Below are 24,063 nucleotides of genomic sequence, written 5' to 3'. Positions count from 1 at the left end.
CTGGTGGATCTCTTATCATAGCATAACACTACGTACGCTATGGTTAAACAGATCTTCTCCAACACAATCCTCCTGTACTGATTATCCACTCATGGCTTGGATGGTTTATTTAATAAACAAAAGGTTCATGTAAATGGTGAGATATCCATTCGCATTGTGTTACAGTAAGGTTGTTGCTCGATGCTTGCAGCCCTGCAGGACCCTATGGGTCTCCGCAACTGAATGTTGCGCTCGGGAAGATACTTCCTGTATCTATGTATGAGGTCTGTTGAAGACAGCAGTGTGTCCTGTCGGCTCTGTATTCCCACACCCACACAGCTACATCCTGCCCTGCCCTCTCCCCAAACATCCTTACCCTTTCTCCCCATTCACACACAGGAAGCTAGGGACAACCACAAAACATTCAAGCCAAATAAAAAAGGACAAACTTGTGAGTAATATGCCGACTCTGCCAAATGCCCTTGGATAAACAAAAGCACAGAGCAAAATGCATCCTCTCTCTCCTCAGACAGCTGCAGTATGAGGATGGTTAATGTTCATGTAATGGGTGAATGGATGGGTAGATGGATGGATGGAGGAGTGGATGGATAGATGGATGGTTAATGAGATAGAGGAGTAGAGGGGTGGATGGGTGCATGCAAGAGAGAGTAACATACTTCAGGAGAAGGCCAGGCCCTGCAGCGAGCTGGCTGTGGAGTACTTGCTAGAGTCCACAAAAGACTGATCTGAGGGAGGGAGTGCAAAGAAAAAGAAGCTAGGGGAAGATAGGGAAGGAGAGGAGAGGGAGGAAGAGAAAGAGAAAACAATGTGTTAGAGGATGGGAGGAGGAGGAATGACAGGGGATATTGGGGACGGAGAGGTTGGTTAGAGAGCGTCACGGACTGGCCCGGAAAGAACACAATGTCTCCGACTGGGTGAGGGGCTCACCTTGGAGACCGTTGCCATTGGTGCTGGTGCAGGTGGGCGGGGGTGAGGTCTGGGGTCGCACCACGGGAGCGAAGGCGCTCTTCTGCTTGACGGCCGACACCATGTTGGCAGGGGAGAAGGAAAAGATCCCGGAAGAGCTGCTACAGTTAGAGGGCAGGCTGGTGGAGGACGCCATGTTGGGGCTGGAGGGAACGACTGAAGGGATGGGGGAGGGAGGGAGAGAGGGAGAGAGAGATGGGGAGGGGGAGGAGAGAGGAAAGGGAGATGGAGAGAGAAAGAGAGAGACAGACAGACAAAGATAGAGAGAGAAGGGGCATAGCAAGAGGTTAATTTCACCATGTGGGATTTAGAACTTATCGAGTACACAAGAGAGAATACAACTCCATAAGTATGCGAGAGAGTCTCAAATGAGAGGAATTTATATTCAAGTTCATTCTAACAAATTAATAGCTATCGATCAAGTATTTTCCCAATCCACCTAGCAGTGGTCTCCTAGGCAGTTAACAATTCAATGTTAGCACACTTAGACAACCATTTGAATTCAACATTCATTGCTCTTTAATGTTTTTCCTACTGGTTACACTTCATTGGAAGTGATTCTTGTTATTGCACCATTTAAATAGGTTTATAGCTCCATCCAAGCAGAACCTTGTAACAATGGCACAATCCATTTATCAAGTCCTAACTAATCAATTAATGAAAATTGGAAGCACAGAGCCCAGGCTTGTGGATTGATTGGAAGTGTCTAATGGAGTCAGCCAACCTTTTAAAATACTTGTTAACATCCTGGGGACCAAAGTGGTGAAATTGAATTGTTACCCCTCCAATTAGTTTATTGATTTAATTAACAGTCTTTAATTCTGTGGCCGGCCTAGAAAGGAGCTGTGATACGGCCAGTCAGGCGTTGCAAACAGGCAATACCACAGTGGCTCTCAATCTAATTTCAGGGCAATCCGATGGAAGGACACACATTGCTAAGGAGAGAGGCCGGCAGTCCTCCACAAGCCAGAACATTCCAGCATGGTTTCACCTCCTAACTATTGAGTGCTCTTAGTCTCATATAGCTAGTCGATATCGCAGTGTTGATTCCTCTCCCTGAAAGAAATCTGTGGGTGTCGGTTCTTAGATCCATGCCAAACTGTCCTCAAACACAAGCCTTTGCAACTGGCACCCACCCTCCCTCCTCCCACTATCGTTAGACCCCCCCAAAAAAACAATCACCCATTTCTCTTTCTGCCTCTCTCTCTAACCCTCTCCCTCTGTGTTTTCCTAATTGGAAAAGGGTAGTCAATTAAGAATTAGCAGAAGAACAACAACAGTGTGGAAGTATGGCTGTCAGATGAAAGAGGATTAGAGGATAGGACTGGTTTTAAAGAGTTGTTCAAGACAGGCTCCATTGCTGGGAGACTGCCAGGCAGAAAGCCCCATAGGGAAATAGCCATAGATCTGAAGGCTTCACTGTCACACGCACCGCTGTCTCATAAACAAACAAATGGGGAAAGAAAACTCCCACTCCTCTCATCACTCCTCAAAGACTAGAACTCTGTATAGTAATGTGCAGCCCCTTAGGCAGGCCACTGGACTACAGACCAGAACCCATACTGTACAGCTCTTCAGACAGACCACTGGACTACAGACCAGAACCCATACTGTACAGCTCTTCAGACAGACCACTGGACTACAGACCAGAACCCATACTGTACAGCTCTTCAGACAGACCACTGGACTACAGACCAGAACCCATACTGTACAGCTCTTCAGACAGACCACTGGACTACAGACCAGAACCCATACTGTACAGCTCTTCAGACAGACCACTGGACTACAGACCAGAACCCATCCTGTACAGCTCTTCAGACAGACCACTGGACTACAGACCAGAACCCATACTGTACAGCTCTTCAGACAGACCACTGGACTACAGACCAGAACCCATACTGTACAGCTCTTCAGACAGACCACTGGACTACAGACCAGAACCCATACTGTACAGCTCTTCAGACAGACCACTGGACTACAGACCAGAACCCATACTGTACAGCTCTTCAGACAGACCACTGGACTACAGACCAGAACCCATACTGTACAGCTCTTCAGACAGACCACTGGACTACAGACCATAACCCATACTGTACAGCTCTTCAGACAGACCACTGGACTACAGACCAGAACCCATACTGTACAGCTCTTCAGACAGACCACTGGACTACAGACCAGAACCCATACTGTACAGCTCTTCAGACAGACCACTGGACTACAGACCAGAACCCATACTGTACAGCTCTTCAGACAGACCACTGGACTACAGACCAGAACCCATACTGTACAGCTCTTCAGACAGACCACTGGACTACAGACCAGAACCCATACTGTACAGCTCTTCAGACAGACCACTGGACTACAGACCAGAACCCATACTGTACAGCTCTTCAGACAGACACACACACCACTGGATTAAATTAGAGTCACCGGAAGGAATGGGGGTTTCATGCATTTACAGCAGCAGTCAGGTCAATAGGGGGAGCTCTGCTGTGAATTGTGGATGATAATGTGGGTGAGCTGAGTGTGTGTGGGTGAGTGTGAGAGCTGGGTGTGGGTGGGTCGGCTGACTGGATGGATGGAGGTGGGTGAAGGCGGCTGTGAGCTGGGTGTGGGTGGGTCGGCTGACTGGATGGATGGAGGTGGGTGAAGGCGGCTGTGAGCTGGGTGTGGGTGAGTAGAAGAGCTAGAGTGGGACTCACTGGCATAGGGCGAGTTGGCAGCGCTGCCGTTGAGGAAGCTGGGGGATCCTCCCAGGTTGGACATGACAGTGTTGCCGTAGCCGTTCATGCTGGTGGTCACAGAGCTGTAGTTAGTCTGCTGGGGGGTGGAGCTGGGCACATAGCCATGTGGAGACACGCTGCTCGTGTTCCGACTGAAACCTACACAGACAGACCGACAGAGACAGAACAAAGACAGATCAGTCACCTTGTTCAACCAAAGAAAGACGTAAAAATGTAACTTCACAGATAACTTCACAGTGACTACATTGCTTTCAGTTACCGGTTTCTATGACGATAGCGCCACACCCGTATCGACCCGCCCCCTCACCCTGATTGGCTCCCTGGGAGGACTCGGACACATTGACGGCCAGCTGGCCAGGGAAGGAGTTGACCCCCATCATGCCTGCGTGGACGGAGCTATTGCCCAGGCCGCTCAGTTGGTTGTGGTTCCTGGGAACATTGTAGAGAGCCTCTGCTATGTCCGCCGCCCGCTTCAGAATAATCTCCTGCCACAGGAGAACACAGTTAGACGAGCGTTCACATATACTGGTAGAGGAGCGCTGACAAATAGAACCGTAGCTTTCATGTGAACAACATTGCTATCAGTTAAAGTAGCATTCACATGAACAACATTGGTATGAGTTAAAGTAGAATTCACATGAACAACATTGGTATGAGTTAAAGTAGAATTCACATGAACAACATTGGTATCAGTTATAGCATTCACATGTTGCTATCAGTTAAAGTAGAATTCACATGAACAACATTGCTATCAGTTAAAGTAGCATTCACATGAACAACATTGCTATCAGTTAAAGTAGCATTCACATTAACAACATTGCTATCAGTTAAAGTAGCATTCACATGAACAACACTGGTGACAGTTAAAGGACTGCTAACATTAACAACACCAATTCAAGCAGTGTTCACATTAGTACCACTGTAACGGTGCCGTACCTGTGAGCATTAGTCAACACGTCATTTCCCCCATATATTACCGTTACAGCCCTCCCCTCGTCTAGACAGGATGACTCTAAGTAGCTTACAAATGACTTCCTGTATGTTTAATGTGTAATCACTATTTTCACAAAGTGGCAATATATTAGTAATAGTGGGAATAATTAATGTGGACATGTCTTGTAAGTATTTGATGAATATTTGATCAGGCATGTTATTAACCACCGGAGATGAATTAATAATGGTGAATAACTGGCGTCAACGCGGATGCAGGTGATGTGGCAGGATGTGGAGGGGACAGAGGGAGAGCAGACCTGAGAGTGAGGTGGCGTTTGTCTGTCTGAACCTCACCTGGTTGTTGTGGGGCATCCCATACAAAGCCTCCACAAGGTCTGCTGCCCTCTTCAGAATCACCTCCTGTAGACAGATAGAGAGTGGGAGAGGGAGAGAAAGAGAGAGAGAGAGAGAGAGAGAGAGAGAGAGAGAGAGGGGGAAAGGAAAGAGGAAGAGAAAGAAAGACAGAGGGAAAGAAAGAATTGGAGAGAGAGAGAGAGAGAGTTGGAGAGTGAGAGTGAGATAGAGAGAGTGGGACAGGGAGAGAGAGAGAGAGAGAGTGGGACAGAGAGAGAGAGAGAGAGGGACAGAGAGAGAGAGAGAGAGAGAGAGAGAGCGAGAGAGAGAGTGGGAGAGAGAGCGAGAGAGAGTGGGACAGGGAGAGGGAGAGAGAGAGAGTGGGACAGGGAGAGAGAGAGAGAGAGTGGGACAGGGAGAGAGAGAGAGAGAGTGGGACAGGGAGAGAGAGAGAGAGAGTGGGACAGGGAGAGAGAGAGAGTGTGACAGGGAGAGAGAGAGAGAGAGAGAGAGAGGGACAGAGAGAGAGAGAGAGAGAGAGAGAGAGAGGGGAAAGGAAAGAGGAAGAGAAAGAAAGACAGAGGGAAAGAAAGAATTGGAGAGAGAGCGAGAGGGGGAGAAAGAAAGAAAGGGTAAGAGAGAGAGAGAGAGAGAGAGGGTGAGTTGGTGTAGAAATACATTTTTGTTCAGCCATAAGCATTGAAAGACCTCAGATTTGTGGTTGTGTCATCTACTGTAAAACCTTCAACTTTCACCTCTGTCCTGGCTCTTCTACAGTGCAACATGCAATTTGGTATTTTCCTGGAATACCTTGAACAATTCCTTTTAGTGAGTACCATAGCCAACCACCTAACACAATTCAAGACTAACACATGGTACAATGCTGTACAGAGAAGCCTGTTCAATTGTTCAGATTATGACAGAGAGAGAGAGAGAGAGAGAGAGAGAGAGAGAGAGAGAGAGAGAGAGAGAGAGAGAGAGAGAGAGAGAGAGAGAGAGAGACAGAGAGAGAGAGAGAGAGAGAGAGAGAGAGAGAGACAGAGAGAGAGAGAGAGAATAGCACCAGCATTGCGCTCCCTCTACATCTGTTTTCTATTGGAGAAAGACAATGCAATCTGTGTGTAAAGGTCACTAAGCACTTCTTCATACACTATTCATTGGTGTTGGGATTTTATTTTATTTTAGCAAAGACACTTCTTTCTCAGAACACATTTCCATGGCAATTAGACAACAGTCGTCAACACAAAGGCATTTTTGTTAACGAGAAACAATTCTTCAAGTGAATCATTCCCTCGTTTCATCCAGGGGGTGGGGGGAGTATCCTGAGCCAAGCTATGCCAACTGTGTGAAATATTGCTGTATGTATCCTGTTGGCTGTTGTTTCTCATAAGCACTAGACTCCCTCCTCTCCAACTCATCAAACGCTTTACGGCTGCCTAGGGAACTTCACTCTTATCTCCAATCTAAGACGCAGCCCCCCAGGGACACCAACAACAATAATTGCATTCATTTCTCTGTCATTTCGACTTGTTTTGTTAAATAAGTTGTTTTTCTTGTTGTCTTAAAAGCATATTATGTGTTGTCAAGTTTTTTTTATTTTTGAATTAAAAAATGATTTCCTAAAGGAAGCGTTGTTTTTTTTTTAACGTGTCTTATGCGTTCTGACATGCCAGGTCCAGAAAAGATAGAAATTCAGACCACTCTGACTGCCTGAAAATCACATTAAGGCTTTGCTATAGACTCATTTCCTTTAGGCTACCCTAGATCCTAATATTTTTTGTGTACAATTATTCTCAGATATACACGCTCAGTTACAGAACTTCTACTTACAACTGCGAATTCAGACATGCAGTACCAGACAAAAGTTTGGACACACCTACTCATTCAAGGGTTTTCTTTATTTTTTAGAATATTTTCTACATTGTAGAATAAAAGAGAAGACATCGCAACTATGAAAAACGCTTATGTTTAACTATGTTTAACACTTTTTGGGGGGTTCCTACATGATGCCATGTGTGTTATTTCATTAGTTGTGATGTCATCTCTTTTATTCTACAATGCAGAAAATAATACATATATAGAAACTGCTGCTTAACTGGTGTTAAACAATGGAAAGGTGAAACCAAAGACAACAACTGTCAATTATATGGCCAATATACCACGGCTAAGGAAGGACTGTTCTTTCGCGCGACGCAATGTGGAGTGCCTGGATACAGCCCCTAGCCGTAGTATATTAGCCATATACCACAACTACCCGAGGTGCGTTATTAGAGTCGTAAAAATAAATATTTTGTCATACCCGTGGTATACGGTCTGATATACCACGGCTGTCGGCCAATCAGCATTCAGGGTTCGAACCACTCAGTTGATAATATGACATTATAATGCATAGGAGCGCCCATATTAACTGTACAGAAACACCACTCTACCCTAATCAGATGAATCTGTTTTCATCTTTACATTCATCCTTTTCTCCTTCCTATGCCCCCCCCCCCCCCCCCCACCTTCCCCCTGTTTAAGCAGACACCTGTGTGTGAAGGGTCCTTTTTAAAAGTTAATGTGCTGGGCCCACAGCGTGAGGCTGCGGAGCGACAAGCAGAAAATTGCTCTCCCGTTCCCGGTGTTAACCTCTGCTGTGAACACGCCCTGCAGCATGTGTGTGTAGGCGTGTGGGTGAAGCTGTGTAGGCGTGTGTGTCTGTCTGTGTGTGAATGTGTGTGTGTGTGCAGCGCTGGAACATATTGCCTCTCAAACCCGGGGACCATACAGACAGAACATGATGAGGAGGTCAGGAAAGCAATAAGGAGTTTTAGTGCGCTGTCCAAGGTGCTAAATTCACTCAATTATGGCAGCGCTGCCACTGTGTTAACCTCTCATTACTGGCTCAGTGGGCCGGGGGAGGACTGGGGGAGGGAAGAGAGACCACTCCACACTGCGCCCGCCTCCCAGCCTCCCACAGCCCCAGAGAGATGGAGGGATGGAGAGACACGGGGGTCCGGGGAGAATATAGAGAGAATATGGAGTACAGAGAGATGGAGGAGAGTGTTTTTCTTTGGTCTTGTCGTCTCTCTGTGTGGCTCCAGCCCCTGGCCCCAGAGAGCTATGGAGGGACATGTGGGACAAGGGAAGCCTTCCATCAGATGGAGATGAGAGATACGAGGGGAAACTCAGATCACACACATTACTTGGTGAACACAAACACCAAGGATAAATCACAGAGGACGCAGGCTGAGACACAAACACCGCACACACCTCGCACCTGAGCTGTTCCCCTCTCCTCATGACCCCCGGAACTTTTCTCTATCCTCCAACACGCTCTGCTCTCTCTGTCTAAACCCTAACCTCTCCATCTCATCCTGTCTCCGCCGTGATCAATATATATATATATATATATATGCATGATACGACAGACAGACAGACAGACAGACAGACAGACAGACAGACAGACAGACAGACAGACAGATAGATAGATAGATAGATAGATAGATAGATAGATAGATAGATAGATAGATAGATAGATAGATAGATAGATAGTGACATCAGCATGATCAGCATGATCCATTGGCCTGGTTTGTGTAACCCGAATCCATTTCCTCCTGGGTTACAGTAAACGCAGGCGCCCAGCGATAAACAGGAAAGCAACCCGATCCTCCGGCTGGTCAGCACCATCATTAACCGAACATGGACTCCTGTCTTGCTGCTTCACAAACCCAGAACACACTTCATATAAAATAGCTAAGGTTCTACGGCTCTCACTCTTTATACTACAGTCTGTTTATGACTAGATGTACTTACTAGAATTATTTATTTCACCATTGTTCTTCACACTAAACTGTAGTAACAATACTGTGTGTGTGTGTGTGTGTGTGTGATCCATGTGCTAGCTGACTGTCTTCCTGCAATAGGACCACTCTCTCTCTCTAGATGACCACGCGACACTCTCTCTTTCTCTTTCTCTTTCTCTTTCTCTTTCCCTGTCTCTCTCTCTCTCTCTCTCTCTCTCTCTCTCTGTCTCTCTCTCTCTCTCTCTCTCTCTCTCTCTCTCTCTGTCTCTCTCTCTCTCTCTCTCTCTCTCTCTCTCTCTCTCTCTCTCTCTCTCTCTCTCTCTCTCTCTCTCTCTCTCTCTCTCTCTCTCTCTCTCAGGAGGAAGTGCCTGCGCTCTATCAGACAGGCTTTTACTGGGTAAATGATGATAGCTCCTAATGTGATCACCATACATTAGGGAGAGGAAATGGTGGGAAAGAAACACTTGGGTCATATCTAGATGTAAAGGCAACACGCAAAGAACACATTCACGCGCAAGCCAGGCCAGCAAATACATGACACATTTATCCCTGAGCGTGTTCATTTGCAATTGTATCATCTCCTAATGTTCTACCAGAGCCATAATACAAGCAGGGTCAGAGTCGTTCGTCTTGAACAGAGAGACCAAAATGATGATGTCATCCTCTCGCTGCCCAGCCCCTGCTCCCCCTGCTCCCACGGAACCCTAACTCCTCTCTCTAATGCAGCAGGCTGCTGGGACTTCGTTTACGATAGTAGTTGGTGAGACGACACAGTATGATGTCATCTCTGCGTGACTCAATGACCACTGGAGAAATGTCCAATATTGTATATTGGGGCAGCAGGTAGCTTAGTGGCTCGAGTGTTGGACCAGTCACCGAAAGGTTGCTGGATCGAATCTCTGAGTTGACAAGATACAAATCTGTCGCTCTGCCCCTGAACAAGGCAGTTAACCCACTGTTCCCCAGTAGGCCATCATTGTAAATAAGAATGTGTTCTCAACTGACTTTCCTAGTTAAATATAAAATACTAAAGGTTGATATTGTATCTTCACTGTATGACTAATATTGTACAGCACATTCCCTGTACCATCTCAGTCCATAGAAATAAGTTGTTCTACTCTGGTATCAGCCCTCAAGCCCATCCAGTCATGACAAGTGGAACACCATAAAACATTGACTTCCACAAGCTTCAGTAGCTCTCAGCAACCTACGGCAGATAGATACGTCTCACAATCAACGACTTTCCTACAGTTTGTTTTGAGCCCGCCTTGGAGAGGAAGAGAGAGAGAGAGAGAGAGAGAGAGAGAGAGAGAGAGAGAGAGAGAGAGAGAGAGAGAGAGAGAGAGAGAGAGAGAGAGAGAAGGAAATAGGAAGAGAGAGAGGGGCTTTTGTGTGGCTACTGCTATGACTGGTCTCACAGTGTGTTCGGTGCATCTATGCTACCTTGCCGTGTGGAATACAGACAGTTAGCTTTTTTTCGCGCAAACGAACGCCGTGTATACTGTATACACGTATATCTGATACGCAGGGCGAGCTACGGAACAAACAACAACAACATGTTGAGGGGACGGATGGAGGTTGTTGCTGGGGAATAGTTCATTCCTGGCGGCCCCAGATTGTCCTTGTTGAACGCATGCCAAGGGGGGTCAGTCTAAAGGCAGCCTCTGTCTTCTCTGTAGTGGTGTGAATGTTCACTGAACAATTAGAGCTTCTGCTTTCCCGTCCTAATCCCTTCACACGGCCCACTACTCCGTCTGTCCCTGCCCGCCTGTCTGTCTGTCTGTCGCTCCCCACCCATGTGCTCCCGTTGGGCAGCCAGGCGACCTGGCTCTATATGTGCACTCGACACACACACACACACACACACACACACACACACACACACACACACACACACACACACACACGCGCTTGCTCCCAATCACTCCCTCCCTGTTCACCTAGGCTAGAAAATCTGCTGTGACGATCCAAATGAATGTCAATGATATCCACTGGAGCTTGTCTATTATCGGTTCCAGTCTGATCCCAGGCCTGATGTGTTATCAACTCAGACCATTCTTCTAGACTGGATAGAGGGATGTTGTCACTTCTTCAATTGTTTTCTTTCTTTCTCTCTCTCTTTCTTTCTCGCTCTCTTACTCTCTCTCTCTCACTCTCTCTCCCTCTCTCTTACTCTCTCTCTTTTTCTATTTCTACCTTTCTCTCATTCTCCCTCTCTCTCCCCTCCGCTCCCTCTCTTTCCCTCCTCCACCCTGGGAGATTGAGTTCAGCAGTTGAAAGGAGTGCCGTCAACAGACAGTTATTACCTCAATAAAGGAGGAGATCGATAGGGCAGAGATGAGCAGCCAAGCTGGTGATATCAGCAGAGAGGAGAGGAGGGGGAGGCCACTGTGCCAGTCAGCCAGCCAGAGAGGCTGCTGGGAAAGAAATGACCTACACACTTCCCGTTGGCCGCCCATGTCCAAACACTTCACAAGACGTTACAGTAAAGACGTCAAATGCGTGGGGGATGATTACCCCACCCCACCCCAACCTCTTCTTATGCCCACACACATAATCGTGGTATCACACACGGTCACACTATCACAAACACTGGTGTGTCTTCCCCTTTACTGTGACTCAATTACTCTTAGCGGAACAATAATACAGTCCAGGGAGCGGAGGCTTCGATCGGCTGCCCCGCTGGAGGGCAAGCTGCCGACTGCACCATGATGGATCACCTCTGGCTGCCTGCACACTTAAACAGCCCCCCCCCTCCCCCACACACGCATATGCACACACGCACACCGCGCACACAGACACCCACGCTCTCACGCACCCATAGATTGCTGTCCCATACATTGTAAACCTTGGAGTTTTGAGCCTGCGGATAACAATGTGAGAAGGGAGATGTGACTGTCTGTACGTGCATGGGAGATATTGGAGACAGCGTGCTAGAGACAGAGGAATGAAGGACAGGCAACGCGTTCTTGTATCCTGTGAGCCTATTGTTTCAGAATGCCCATTTATAGTCCAGGACCTGTGTATCTTTTGCACACGTGCGCGTGCCTGTGTGCACATGCATAAACACACAGACACACGTTTAGCTTGACATCCCTAGGGTTGTATAGCACCTGCTCAGGCTAATACAAGGTATAAGAAGAGTGGATGTTTTCCTCCATGAGGCCTCCCTCTCTCTCTCTCTCAGGGGACAGGGTTGTTTTTCTCAACTGTTAGGAGGATGTTGAGGGAGGGAGCGAAGGGGGCATGTGGGTGACAGAGGACCTCATGACCTGACTATAACCCACTCAGCTCAACGCTGATGGCCTACAGCAGGGGTCCATAATTACATTCAGCCGTGGGCCGATTTTTCCTTTGGCGGATTGTCGGGGGGGGGGGGGGGGGGGCGGGGGGGGGACATAATTATAAATCATTTTTACACTGGAAATTGACCGCAAGAATCCCGAACAGATAGATATAGTATAAGAAAAAAAACGTAATTATTTCAACCCTGGATTACATTTGGCCGATGCCTCTCTATTAATGCATGGGAATACTTGGGAACACATTTCTGAATTAAAATAATTTTACAGTCTTTTATGTCTTACAACTAAAATAATCAACCCCCCCTAAAAAAGTTCAATTTAAAAAAAATCTCAGAGAACTCGGGGGGGGGGCAAATAAAATCACCCGCAGGCCGAATTTAGCCCCTTGGGCTGCCTATTGGAGAACCCTGGTCTACAGTCTCAAAAGGCTTTAAAGTAATGGATTGGATATTGCTTACTAAGTAGCACACTCTCCATCTGAATCACACACAGTCAGTAGCGACATGACCTTATCCAAATGAGGTCCTCCTCATCTCAGACACTAAGCCCTTGACAATCCAGTCTCATCAAGATATGGCTACTGAACGCCAGATTTGACAGTACTTGCTTCTGGCCTGGACCAAGAGAATGTCGAGCATTCTAAAATACTCTTGGAGGCGCCGGCTCTGCCTTGCTGAGCAGGACTAGACAGCAGAGCCGACAGCACCAACTGGCTGCGTCACCATCAACACCTATAGAGGTTTATCAGATCTGTCCTCCCCAGGCCAGCTGCAGCCAGGCTGTGTAGTGGGGGTGGTATAGGGGACGGCGGGGTGGTCAGTACTAACACAGATAACCACATCAGAGGAGGGGGGGGGGGGTACGGGGGTCGAAAAGAAGGTGAGTCACTGGCCCATCTGCCCTCTGACTCATCCTTTCCAGGAAGTAGAACACTCCCACTGCCTGATGACATCATCACATCATCAACACCGGTCAGTCATTGGGTATGACATAATTTCCTGCTAGATGTCTCCTCTCACTGATTAACACGTTGTGTTGGAGAATGTATTTCAAATGTGACGTACTGGAACTCCGTGCTGATTTTTCTCACTTCAATCAAAAAAAAGAGGTCAGCAAAGGCAGTGAAAATGACCGTGTCAATCTCCATGTCCACGTGTCCGATTTTTTACAAATCAAACCAGCCTCATTGGGCATGACAGTGCACTGGTCTGCATCTAATGGGGATAAAAGTGCTGGGAGTGTGAGTGAGTGGAAGGCGTTCGGTATGGAGCGATGGCTACAATAGCTGTCTGTTTGCCTATTACACGGCTGGTGCTGCTCTACATGTGAGGTTAATGTGAACTAATGACGTGTGCAGTGTGTGTGTGTGTGTGTGTGTGTGTGTGTGTGTGTGTGTTTGTGTGTGTGTGTGTGTGTGTGTGTGTGTGTGTGTGTGTGTGTGGAAAGCCGTTTTAACATATATTAATATTATTTTGTAATATAATTTTTTATAAACATTATTTTGTTTTATATCAATAATTAGAATTTCTATATAAAAAATGGAATCATTGATATCAAAATATCAATATAACATGTTTTATATAATTGTTCGAAATATATCGATAATTCCATTTTTTATATCAAAAACGTGAATTTTCAATATCTATTTTCTATATCAATAATGATCTAATTATGCATACATTAGCATATGTTTAGCATTATTAATAGTCTTCGCATTTTGTTGCCTTAAAATTGATTTTAAAATGGATTCGATGTTTTTAAAATTCTACTAATGTACTAATTCTACTATTACACAATTCTAAAGTGAACAAAAAATGATAGAACATTTCCCAAATGAATAAAAAATACAAAACAAAAAGGCTGCCAAAGGTGCTTTCGCCAAGTATTAACTGTGGGGTGTGAAGACATACGCAATCAATACATTTTCCTTTCTTATTTCATTTCTTATTTGGGGGACGGCAGGTAGCCTAGTGGGTTGCTGGATCGGATCCCCAAGCTGACAAGGTAAAAATCTGTTGTTCTGTCCCTGAACAAGGCAGTTAACCCACTGTTCCCTGGTAGGCTGTAATTGTAAATAAGAATTTGTTCTTAACTGACTTGCCGTGTTAAATAAAGGTCAAATGTAAATTAATTTGGAAAATGTTCAATAACTTTTATTTTCCTGAAGGTATTCTAGCTACTAAAGTAATGAGGAGAGTAGTGTCCTTCACTACACACCAGAGCCCAGGTTGGATTGCCAATGGAGCTGCTGTAGTCTTAAGGCACAGTGTCAAACTCATTTCATGGAGGGCTGAGTGTCTGTGGGTTTTCACTCCACCCTTGTACTTGATTGAGGAATTAAGGTCACCAGTTAGTAAGGAACTCCCCTCACCTGGTCGTCTTAATTGAAAGGAAAAAACAAAAACCAGCAGAAACTAGACCCTCGGTGGAATGAGTTTGACACCCCTGTATTACGTTCTGCTTCAGTTCGGCTGGAACTGCTGGTTGTCCTCTGGTTTTCCTTTAAATTAAGCCAGAGACAACCAGGTGAGGGGAGTTCTGAACTGAACGAGATAAAACCAGCAATAGGACTGTTTGAGACGCCGAAAGAAATCTGTCATTCATTTTGCATGTTTTGCACAGGATATCGTAGTCGCACAATTTGACATCTAACTAAGATGCTGGGTGCAGTATTTCTCAAGTGAACAAAATGTGCATGAAAACGATTCGTCTCTCGCTGAAGGACAACAAACACTTCATTTTAGAATCCTTACTGTTGACCAAACACCGACAAAGGGCCGTAGACTTCAACTCGCCTAAAGAAAAAAAACATTGGTGCACCAACTGCTGGGAAAAAAACACCTCCCGAAGGCCAAAACGAACAGAACCGTCGTCAGCGTATATGCACAAACTTTTTCCTGCGTTTTTAGAGCGTGTGGAGCGTGTGTGAGCTAGGAGACTGGGCTAGAAGTCTGAGCCTACTCTAGGTACAGTACAGGAGCGGGGCGAGGAGCGAGGTGGAGTGGGGCACACAGCCATACTGCTCCTAATTACCTTCCTCTTACTCTATTAAGTGCTGTTGTTCCAGCAGGGCTCCAGGGTATGAGGCACAGAAAACAAGATAAAGTGCTGTATATTTATTACTCCCAAAGGATCAATTTACACCCTGCTTTTCTGTGGCTCGCAGAGCGCAACATGCACACACGCAAGTTATACACTCGTCCAAGTACGCACACACATAGCGTGCACACATGAACACACACACACACGCACGCACGCACGCACGCACACACACACACACACACACACACACACACACACACACACACACACACACACACACACACACTCACACACACACACACACACACACACACACACACACACACACACACACACACACACATTGCTGGTGAAGGAGTGTAAAGGAGTGTGGTGCTTTGCTTTTGCACCACTTTTAGGCCATGCTAACTGTAACAGAAAATGGTGTGCACTTCCACAGCAGTGATGTCAACTGCCCTTGGACTAAGCGCGTTCGCCCGGCGACACGTGAGATCGTTAACACGTGCAGGAGTCTGTGTGTCGTCGATGACATCAGAGATGACAAGGACTCCACCGCTGCCGAGACGCGAGTCTGTTCCCTTTGATGTCACAGAAAAGTGTGCGTCGCTGGAAGCGCTTCAGTGAGAAACGACGCCGATCCAAACAGCTGGTGAACACACAGGGTCGTGACCCTGCCCACCCAACAGGCAGTACAGTACAGTATGCTCAGGTTCAGATGCATCTGCACTCTGCAGGAGCACCGTACTGGAGAGGACCTGATCTTTGCCTGCGTAGATAGAGCTGACACATCTTTGTATAAAAAGATAAACGATCCTTTAGTCCTAATTGTTTACACATGTATTTCCACTCAACAGTCTTTTTTGCTTCACTGATGAAACAAATATCGTATCTAGAACATTATATAGGATCTTGATGCAAGTGAAAGACAAAACAAGATAGAGCCGCTGACTCAAATCATTTGAGAGTGGTATTGGTAGAATATTTTAAAATCAAACTACTTTTTGATTTTCTAACAAAACATGCTTAAACGTGTAGAAATATAGACATGGAGGGGTGTGGACTGATTGGACAGTTAGGGTACAGGCTGTGGACTGATTGGATAGTAAAGGTGCAGGTCGTGTAACTGGTACCTTTGGAAGGCGTTCTGGATCTCCAGGGTGTCGGGGGATGACCTTCTGCAGCCGCTGAAAGCCGTAGTCGATGGTGGGCTCATTCAGAGCTGAGGACACACACACACACACACACACACACACACACACACACACACACACACACACACACACACACACAGGAGCACAGGGTTACAATACTGTAACATCATCTTAGAACAATTTGAGCATACGATCACAATATCATCCCCAAATGGCCTTGAGTTCACTCTTCGTACAGTATTCATCGTGCCGTTCTTTGTACATTTCCAGGACATTTCGGAAGTTGTGTCCCCAGTGGAAGTACAAGGTAGCAGAAAAGTGACTGCCCTGAATACATCAGTAAAACACACGCATCAAGGAACCAGACAGGTACCAAGGCACTTTCCAGCCTGTGATTTGCTTCAAAGTGAGATTTTTCATTAGTTTAAGCAACAATCTTGAGATAAAACAGAGCTAGCGTGAAGTAGAGTGAAGGGGATTTAAATATATGATCGTGGCTAATGGAAGTCCTTTTTACATTCCCATGAAGCTAGATTGCGTGTATTTATAAAAGTGAGTGTAAAAAGCACATACGGTATGGTAATCTGGGGATTTTAAAGGACATTTACTTTTTTACGTTTAGCATTGCAATTACTGGCATAAACCCTTTATCCTGTCAGAAGAGAGAGAGAGATGTAAAAGCCTGTCAGTCAGTGAGGGGAGCGAGGCGAGAGGCATATTTACATGCCTGCTGACAGCCAGCCAGGCGACTAGCGATAGAGGAACCGGAATGGCGGAGCGGAGTGGGGGCAGGGGGAGACAAGATGGCTGCCCAGCCCCAGAGCATTGTTTTATGGAGTTCTATCTGCCCTAAATGGAGCCTTTAAGAGCTCTGTGAGACTCAACAACAGCACAGACTTAGAAAAGGATTTGATGTGACAAAAAGTACCTCAGGTTCAACTTCTGAGAGGAAAAATGTCCGACCTGAAGGCTGATTTCACCCAACAGAAAACAAGTGTTGAGGATACTCACTTCAGAATTATTTTGGATAATTATTCCCATGGACAGGCATAGTTTAGGTTCAAAATATAAGTGAATAACAGGGTTAGACTATTCCTGTTGCTAGAATAATCTCACCTCTGAAGCTGAACAGCTTGCACATTATCACTGACACAAATGCCCATTTATTCTGAAAAGGATCAAATCATGTCTGTGGCAAAGAACGTTTTTACCGCAGGGACTGAACCCACATCACCAATGACAATTCCCAATTTTCTAACAAAGAGCAGAATAAAAGCTAGATATTCCAGCAGGAATCTGATACTGTCTGCACAGCCGAACGCCCACCAACACCAGCCATCCCTAAACCCCGTTCCCAAGCCCCGGCCTCCACAGTCTGTGGATGTGAGGCTTTCTCTTCCTGTTATCATAACCTCCCGGGCCTTTGTCAAGACGCCTGCAGCATTTTGACACTGGAACAATGACCCTTTCTTCTGCTGGGTCTGGGGGGAGAGGGGTCTGGCTGAGTATATGCTGTGATGTCTGGTGCTCTCTAGGAGACCCACACACAATATCTCTGTGACTCACCACATTCACGGATATACTATCTATATGCACACAATCATGCAGGGACGCAGGCATGCGCACACGCACGCACACACACACACACAGATGGAGAAAATGGAGTGGTGGGAAAAGAGGAAGAGAAAAAGAGTGTTTGGCATGGTGTAAGGGTATGGATAAAGGATATATTAGAAGGGTGTAAGGGTATGGATAAAGGAGATATTAGAAGGGTGTAAGGGTATGGATAAAGGAGATATTAGAAGGGTGTAAGGGTATGGATAAAGGAGATATTAGAAGGGTGTAAGGGTATGGATAAAGGAGATATTAGAAGGGTGTAAGGGTATGGATAAAGGAGATATTAGAAGGGTGTAAGGGTATGGATAAAGGAGGTATTAGAAGGGTGTAAGGGTATGGATAAAGGAGATATTAGAAGGGTGTAAGGGTATGGATAAAGGAGATATTAGAAGGGTGTAAGGGTATGGATAAAGGAGATATTAGAAGGGTATGAGGGTATGGATAAAGGATATATTAGAAGGGTATGAGGGTATGGATAAAGGAGATATTAGAAGGGTGTAAGGGTATGGATAAAGGAGATATTAGAAGGGTGTAAGGGTATGGATAAAGGAGATATTAGAAGGGTGTAAGGGTATGGATAAAGGAGATATTAGAAGGGTGTAAGGGTATGGATAAAGGAGGAGATATTAGAAGGGTGTAAGGGTATGGATAAAGGAGATATTAGAAGGGTGTAAGGGTATGGATAAAGGAGATATTAGAAGGGTGTAAGGGTATGGATAAAGGAGATATTAGAAGGGTGTAAGGGTATGGATAAAGGAGATATTAGAAGGGTGTAAGGGTATGGATAAAGGAGATATTAGAAGGGTATGAGGGTATGGATAAAGGATATATTAGAAGGGTATGAGGGTATGGATAGAGGAGATATTAGAAGGGTGTAAGGGTATGGATAAAGGAGATATTAGAAGGGTGTAAGGGTATGGATAAAGGAGATATTAGAAGGGTGTAAGGGTATGGATAAAGGAGATATTAGAAGGGTATGAGGGTATGGATAAAGGATATATTAGAAGGGTATGAGGGTATGGATAAAGGAGATATTAGAAGGGTGTAAGGGTATGGATAAAGGAGATATTAGAAGGGTGTAAGGGTATGGATAAAGGAGATATTAGAAGGGTGTAAGGGTATGGATAAAGGAGATATTAGAAGGGTATGAGGGTATGGATAAAGGATATATTAGAAGGGTATGAGGGTATGGATAAAGGAGATATTAGAAGGGTGTAAGGGTATGGATAAAGGAGATATTAGAAGGGTGTAAGGGTATGGATAAAGGAGATATTAGAAGGGTGTAAGGGTATGGATAAAGGAGATATTAGAAGGGTGTAAGGGTATGGATAAAGGAGATATTAGAAGGGTATGAGGGTATGGATAAAGGATATATTAGAAGGGTATGAGGGTATGGATAGAGGAGATATTAGAAGGGTGTAAGGGTATGGATAAAGGAGATATTAGAAGGGTGTAAGGGTATGGATAAAGGAGATATTAGAAGGGTGTAAGGGTATGGATAGAGGAGATATTAGAAGGGTATGAGGGTATGGATAAAGGATATATTTGAAGGGTGTGAGGGTATGGATAAAGGAGATATTAGAAGGGTATGAGGGTATGGATAGAGGAGATAATAGAAGGGTGTGAGGGTATGGATAGAGGAGATATTAGAAGGGTGTGAGGGTATGGATAGACGAGATATTAGAAGGGTGTGTGAGGTGTGTGATGCTAGGTGCTTTCCATGGAGTGTTCCAGTAAATGTCCGTTACAGCTTAGTGTATTATGTTCCATAATTGGTATGTCTGTGGTGAGCTCACACACACCAGTCAATTTGTCTCAGAATGGTCAAAAAGACCCATTAAAAAGCATGTGTCCAAATCTGTACAGAGAATGGCATCCACATATACTGACAGATAATAACTACTGTATGTGTTTGTAATGTAATCGTGACCGGTAGCTCGTAAAAAAAAAAAAGGACCACCAACATCAAAACACTCCCATATACAGTGCATATAGAGGTATAGAGAACACACACACACACACACACAAAGAGTGGCACCAGGTAACATGGCACCACACGGGCCCACTATAACAACAACCATCCTGGAGTTAAAACAGAGCTCTGTGTCTCATTCACATATCATACTCTGACTGTGCCTATTGTTTCTCCCTCTTACCCTCCTTCAATCCCTACAAGCACATATTACATTTAACATAATGACTCTTTGAGCCAACAATGCTTCAATTGTTCATCAAAAGGCGAATTAAAGGAGTGTGTGTCTGTGCATAGTGGCAGGTCGCCTGGAATGGGTAGGTGAGTAGCCCAAATACAGTGTAGAGGAGAAAAGAAGACCCCCTCCTCTCTCTCTCTCTCTCTCTCTCTCTCTCTCGGCAGGGACTGATCTAATTGATTTAGCCACGACAGTCTCCACATTATTATTTAAAGGAGAAGAATTCAATTAATATTCAGATGAAGAGTTGTGTTAGGGAGATGACGGGTGTAGCAAGGAGTCATGTAAGGGGAGGAGGAGGATGGGCCCTGCTGAAGCTTAGGAATCGAATATGGATGAGGAGGTGAGGGAGGGACGGCAAGGTTGAGGAATGGTGTAGGGAGGATGAGGGAGGTTGGCGGTTGATGAGGCCAGGGAGCGAGGCGGGGGAGGGGGCCAGGGCTGGCGGTAAGGGCAGGCCGCTGCCTGTAAGGTCTCCATTAACAGGCTGATATGGAGATGGATGGGCTCTGCTCTGCGTGTCAACACGGCCACGCAGTTGTGGATGTCAGACGCTGTTTACTCCCCCTTATTGCTATCGATTTCCACATTGGGCACAATCTTTGCACCAGGAGAGCGGATAATATTCACTTACTGGGAGGTAAGAGGGCAGGGAAAGGGGGGAGAGGAGAGGAAGGGAGACACTTGGAGCTCGATGAATGAACATGAGGGGCGAAGTGCTCCCGTAGCAATATCCCCATGACAAAATGAAATGTTTTGTGGTGATTCATTTTGAGCTCAACATAAAAAAAAACATGATTTCCCCTCACTGTTGATGCCAGCCCCCGAAAGCTGAGAAAAACCTCCCAAGCACCCAAGAATAATCGGTTACAAAATATGTTTGTCTTGTCTTTGGAAAGAACTAACCTTTCCTCCACTTACACCACTGAGAAATCATACTGAACACACACATTTAAATCTGTGTGGGAAGGGGGGCCAAGTCAAGGTAGTATGCCAAGAAGGAAACATATTCTAGGGGACGTGAGCCTTTAAAATGTGCACATATGTTCCCATTCATATGAATGGAGTGGAGAGGTGGTCAAAAGCTGACAGTGATTCTAACCAAACATCCATTGTGTGTGCCCGGATACACTGTTTATGTAAAAATGACTCTCCGGTTCCATTACACCAGGCCTATTCTCTGCCCTGCACTGTTTTCAATGAATGATTCCACTTGATAAGCATTGACAACAAAAGTATGTGTCGCAATTTATAATCATAGTCCAGTCATAGGGGACCGAGTGGCGTGTCACTACAGACCCGGGTTTGATCCCGGCTGTATCACAACCGGCTGTGATCGGGAGTCCCAGAGGGCGGCGCACAATTGCCCCAGAGTCGTCCGGGTTAGGGGAGGAATTGGCCGGGTTTGGTCGTCATTGTAAATAACAATTTGTTCTTAACTGACTTGCCTCGTTAAATAAAGATGAAATAAAACATAGACAATTGCAGTCAAAAGCTCCAGTTATATTCGGCGTTGCTAATCTGTCTCGTTATAAAAAATGATTTCAAAACGGTTACAAAAGCAATCGTGTTCAGGGAAAAACAACCAACACCACCTTATCAGGAAACACCCTGCCATCTTGTCTTCAGAAACAGACCGTTTATAGACAGACACACAACACTATAGATATCATATTAGTGAAACAAGACCACATAAACATGTTGAGAATGGAGAAGTGAGTTTGGGTGGCCATCCGTCCTCCTGTACCTCTGCCGCCTGGCGCTCTCTGCATGTGCAACAACTCAAACCACACAGAGAGTATTTATAGTGCGGGAGAATTCCCTCCTTTAACTGTTTTATTGTTTTCCACTTATTAATACCACATGTGTTGACTTGGGGAAGAGATGCTGGTTTATGTTACTCCATGGGCTGCATTAGCTCGTGGTTTTACACCAGAAATAACACACAGGGCAGCTCGGGTTTGCACCGAATCAACCCCTAAAATGTCATTGGTGGAATTACTGACCAGAAAATGTATTGTAGTCATAATAGAGAAATGAAAGTGACCCAATATGAACAGGAGTTTGACCTTGGAGTCTACTTAATGTTTGACCTTGGAGAATTAGAGCACCCTATTATATTAAGGGTGGCAGGGTAGCCCAGTGGTTAGAGTGTTGGGACTAGTAACCGCAAGGTTGCAAGTTCGAATCCCTGGTAAAAATCTCTTGCTCTACCCCTGAACAAAGCAATCAACCCACTGTTCCTAGGCCGTCATTGAAAATAAGAATTTGTTCTTAACTGACTAGTTAAATAAAGGTAAAAATACAATTAGGGCCAGAATGCAACATGGCATTGCTACTTCTTAGTAACCCTACTCGACCACTGTCAGAGAACGACACATTACCAGGTTACCGTTACAGTTGACCACAACAAAAAAAACTTTAGCAAAAAGGAGGTCTTCAGGAGAATTGTCCAAGATTAGGCCCCTGGTTGTCAACACTGGATTTTCAACAGTCTACTAGTGTATAAAGCCTCTCTAGCCATGGAATCATAGGGACAGGCGTTCTGACAGTGCTCCCCCAAAGAAGATCGGATCCAAACGACTAAAACTAAACAGCAATAAATAAATGAACACACCCCCCCCCCCCCCCCCCCTCTCCCCCTCTCCCCCTGCTCAAACCACTATGTGAAGGATTCCTTGCAATCACACAGATCAATGCTCATTGAAATTTCATGAGGGCAGATCCAGGCCTCATCATATTTCACAATAATGACCTGGAGAAGAGGTTGATGTGGGGAGGAGTGGAGGGGGTAAGGAGTGGGGTCAGACCCCCCCCCCCCCATAAAAAAATGTGTCAGTGTAAAGCACGGTGTGGGGAGTGGGAGGGAGCCTAAATCACTATTAGAGCAGTGTTCCACATAGGCCTGGATATCTACATATATACTTACATATATACCTATATATATATATATACAGTACATATATATATATATATATATATATATATATATATATATATATATATATATATACAGTATATATATATATACAGTATATATACAGTATATACAGTATACAGTATATATATATAAAACCAGCAGAACTAGATCAGTATGGATTTTCCCACTATTCTCCTCACCTGCCCCTTCCACAATAGTCTTGGCCCTCCACTGCTTACAGTAAATAAAATGGAGATAAAACACCAACATTGCTTCCATTGTTCTATTCTTTTGGTCTGTGTGTTTCCCCCCCCTGTTGGTGTTAACCAGGCCAGTGCATGTTCCCCTAGCTCAGGTGGGAGTGTTAAATGGACTGGGCCGGGCTCCCTCAGGTTCTGATAGGTGTTAGCGGGGTAGCTACCGTAGCCTGCTAATCCTCCTGTGTGTGGTAATAGCTAAGGCTGCAGTTTAACAAGCTTTGGTTTGGACTGGACTTGGGGAGAACGATGGAGAAGAGGGGAGAACGATGGAGAAGAGGGGAGAACGATGGAGAAGAGGAGAGAATAGGGGAGAACGATGGAGAAGAGGGGAGAACAGGAGAACAGGGGAGAAGAGGGGAGAACGATGGAGAAGAGGAGAGAATAGGGGAGAACGATGGAGAAGAGGGGAGAACGATGGAGAAGAGGGGAGAACGATGGAGAAGAGGGGAGAACGGGAGAACAGGGGAGAACGGGAGAACAGGGGAGAAGAGGGGAGAACGGGAGAACGATGGAGAAGAGGGGAGAACGGGAGAACAGGGGAGAACGGGAGAACAGGGGAGAAGAGGGGAGAACGGGAGAACAGGGGAGAAGAGGGGAGAACGATGGAGAAGAGGAGAGAATAGGGGAGAACGATGGAGAAGAGGGGAGAACGATGGAGAAGAGGGGAGAACGATGGAGAAGAGGGGAGAATAGGGGTGAAAGGGGGAGAATAGGGGTGAAAGGGGGAGAATAGGGGTGAACGGGGGAGAACGATGGAGAAGAGGGGAGAACAGGGG

The 24,063-nt window shown here is 45.6% G+C and overlaps 1 protein-coding gene across 1 annotated transcript in view; it reads right to left on the bottom strand.

The window, feature by feature from the left end:
- Positions 1-657: 657 nt before the first annotated feature.
- The window catches only part of LOC139399969 (transcription factor COE1-like), a 31,321-nt gene continuing 7,915 nt past the window's right edge, over positions 658-24,063 (bottom strand). The window contains exons 3-8 of the mRNA XM_071145105.1: positions 16,260-16,348; positions 4,998-5,063; positions 3,970-4,195; positions 3,669-3,848; positions 928-1,122; positions 658-725 (exon numbers count right to left, since the gene is read on the bottom strand). Coding sequence (XP_071001206.1) covers positions 658-725; positions 928-1,122; positions 3,669-3,848; positions 3,970-4,195; positions 4,998-5,063; positions 16,260-16,348 — 824 coding nt within the window. The remainder of the gene's footprint in view (positions 726-927; positions 1,123-3,668; positions 3,849-3,969; positions 4,196-4,997; positions 5,064-16,259; positions 16,349-24,063) is intronic.

This window comes from Oncorhynchus clarkii, unplaced genomic scaffold, assembly GCF_045791955.1.
Source record: "Oncorhynchus clarkii lewisi isolate Uvic-CL-2024 unplaced genomic scaffold, UVic_Ocla_1.0 unplaced_contig_6113_pilon_pilon, whole genome shotgun sequence".
Taxonomy (NCBI): Eukaryota; Metazoa; Chordata; class Actinopteri; order Salmoniformes; family Salmonidae; genus Oncorhynchus; species Oncorhynchus clarkii.
This window is presented reverse-complemented; position numbering and strand designations above follow the sequence as displayed.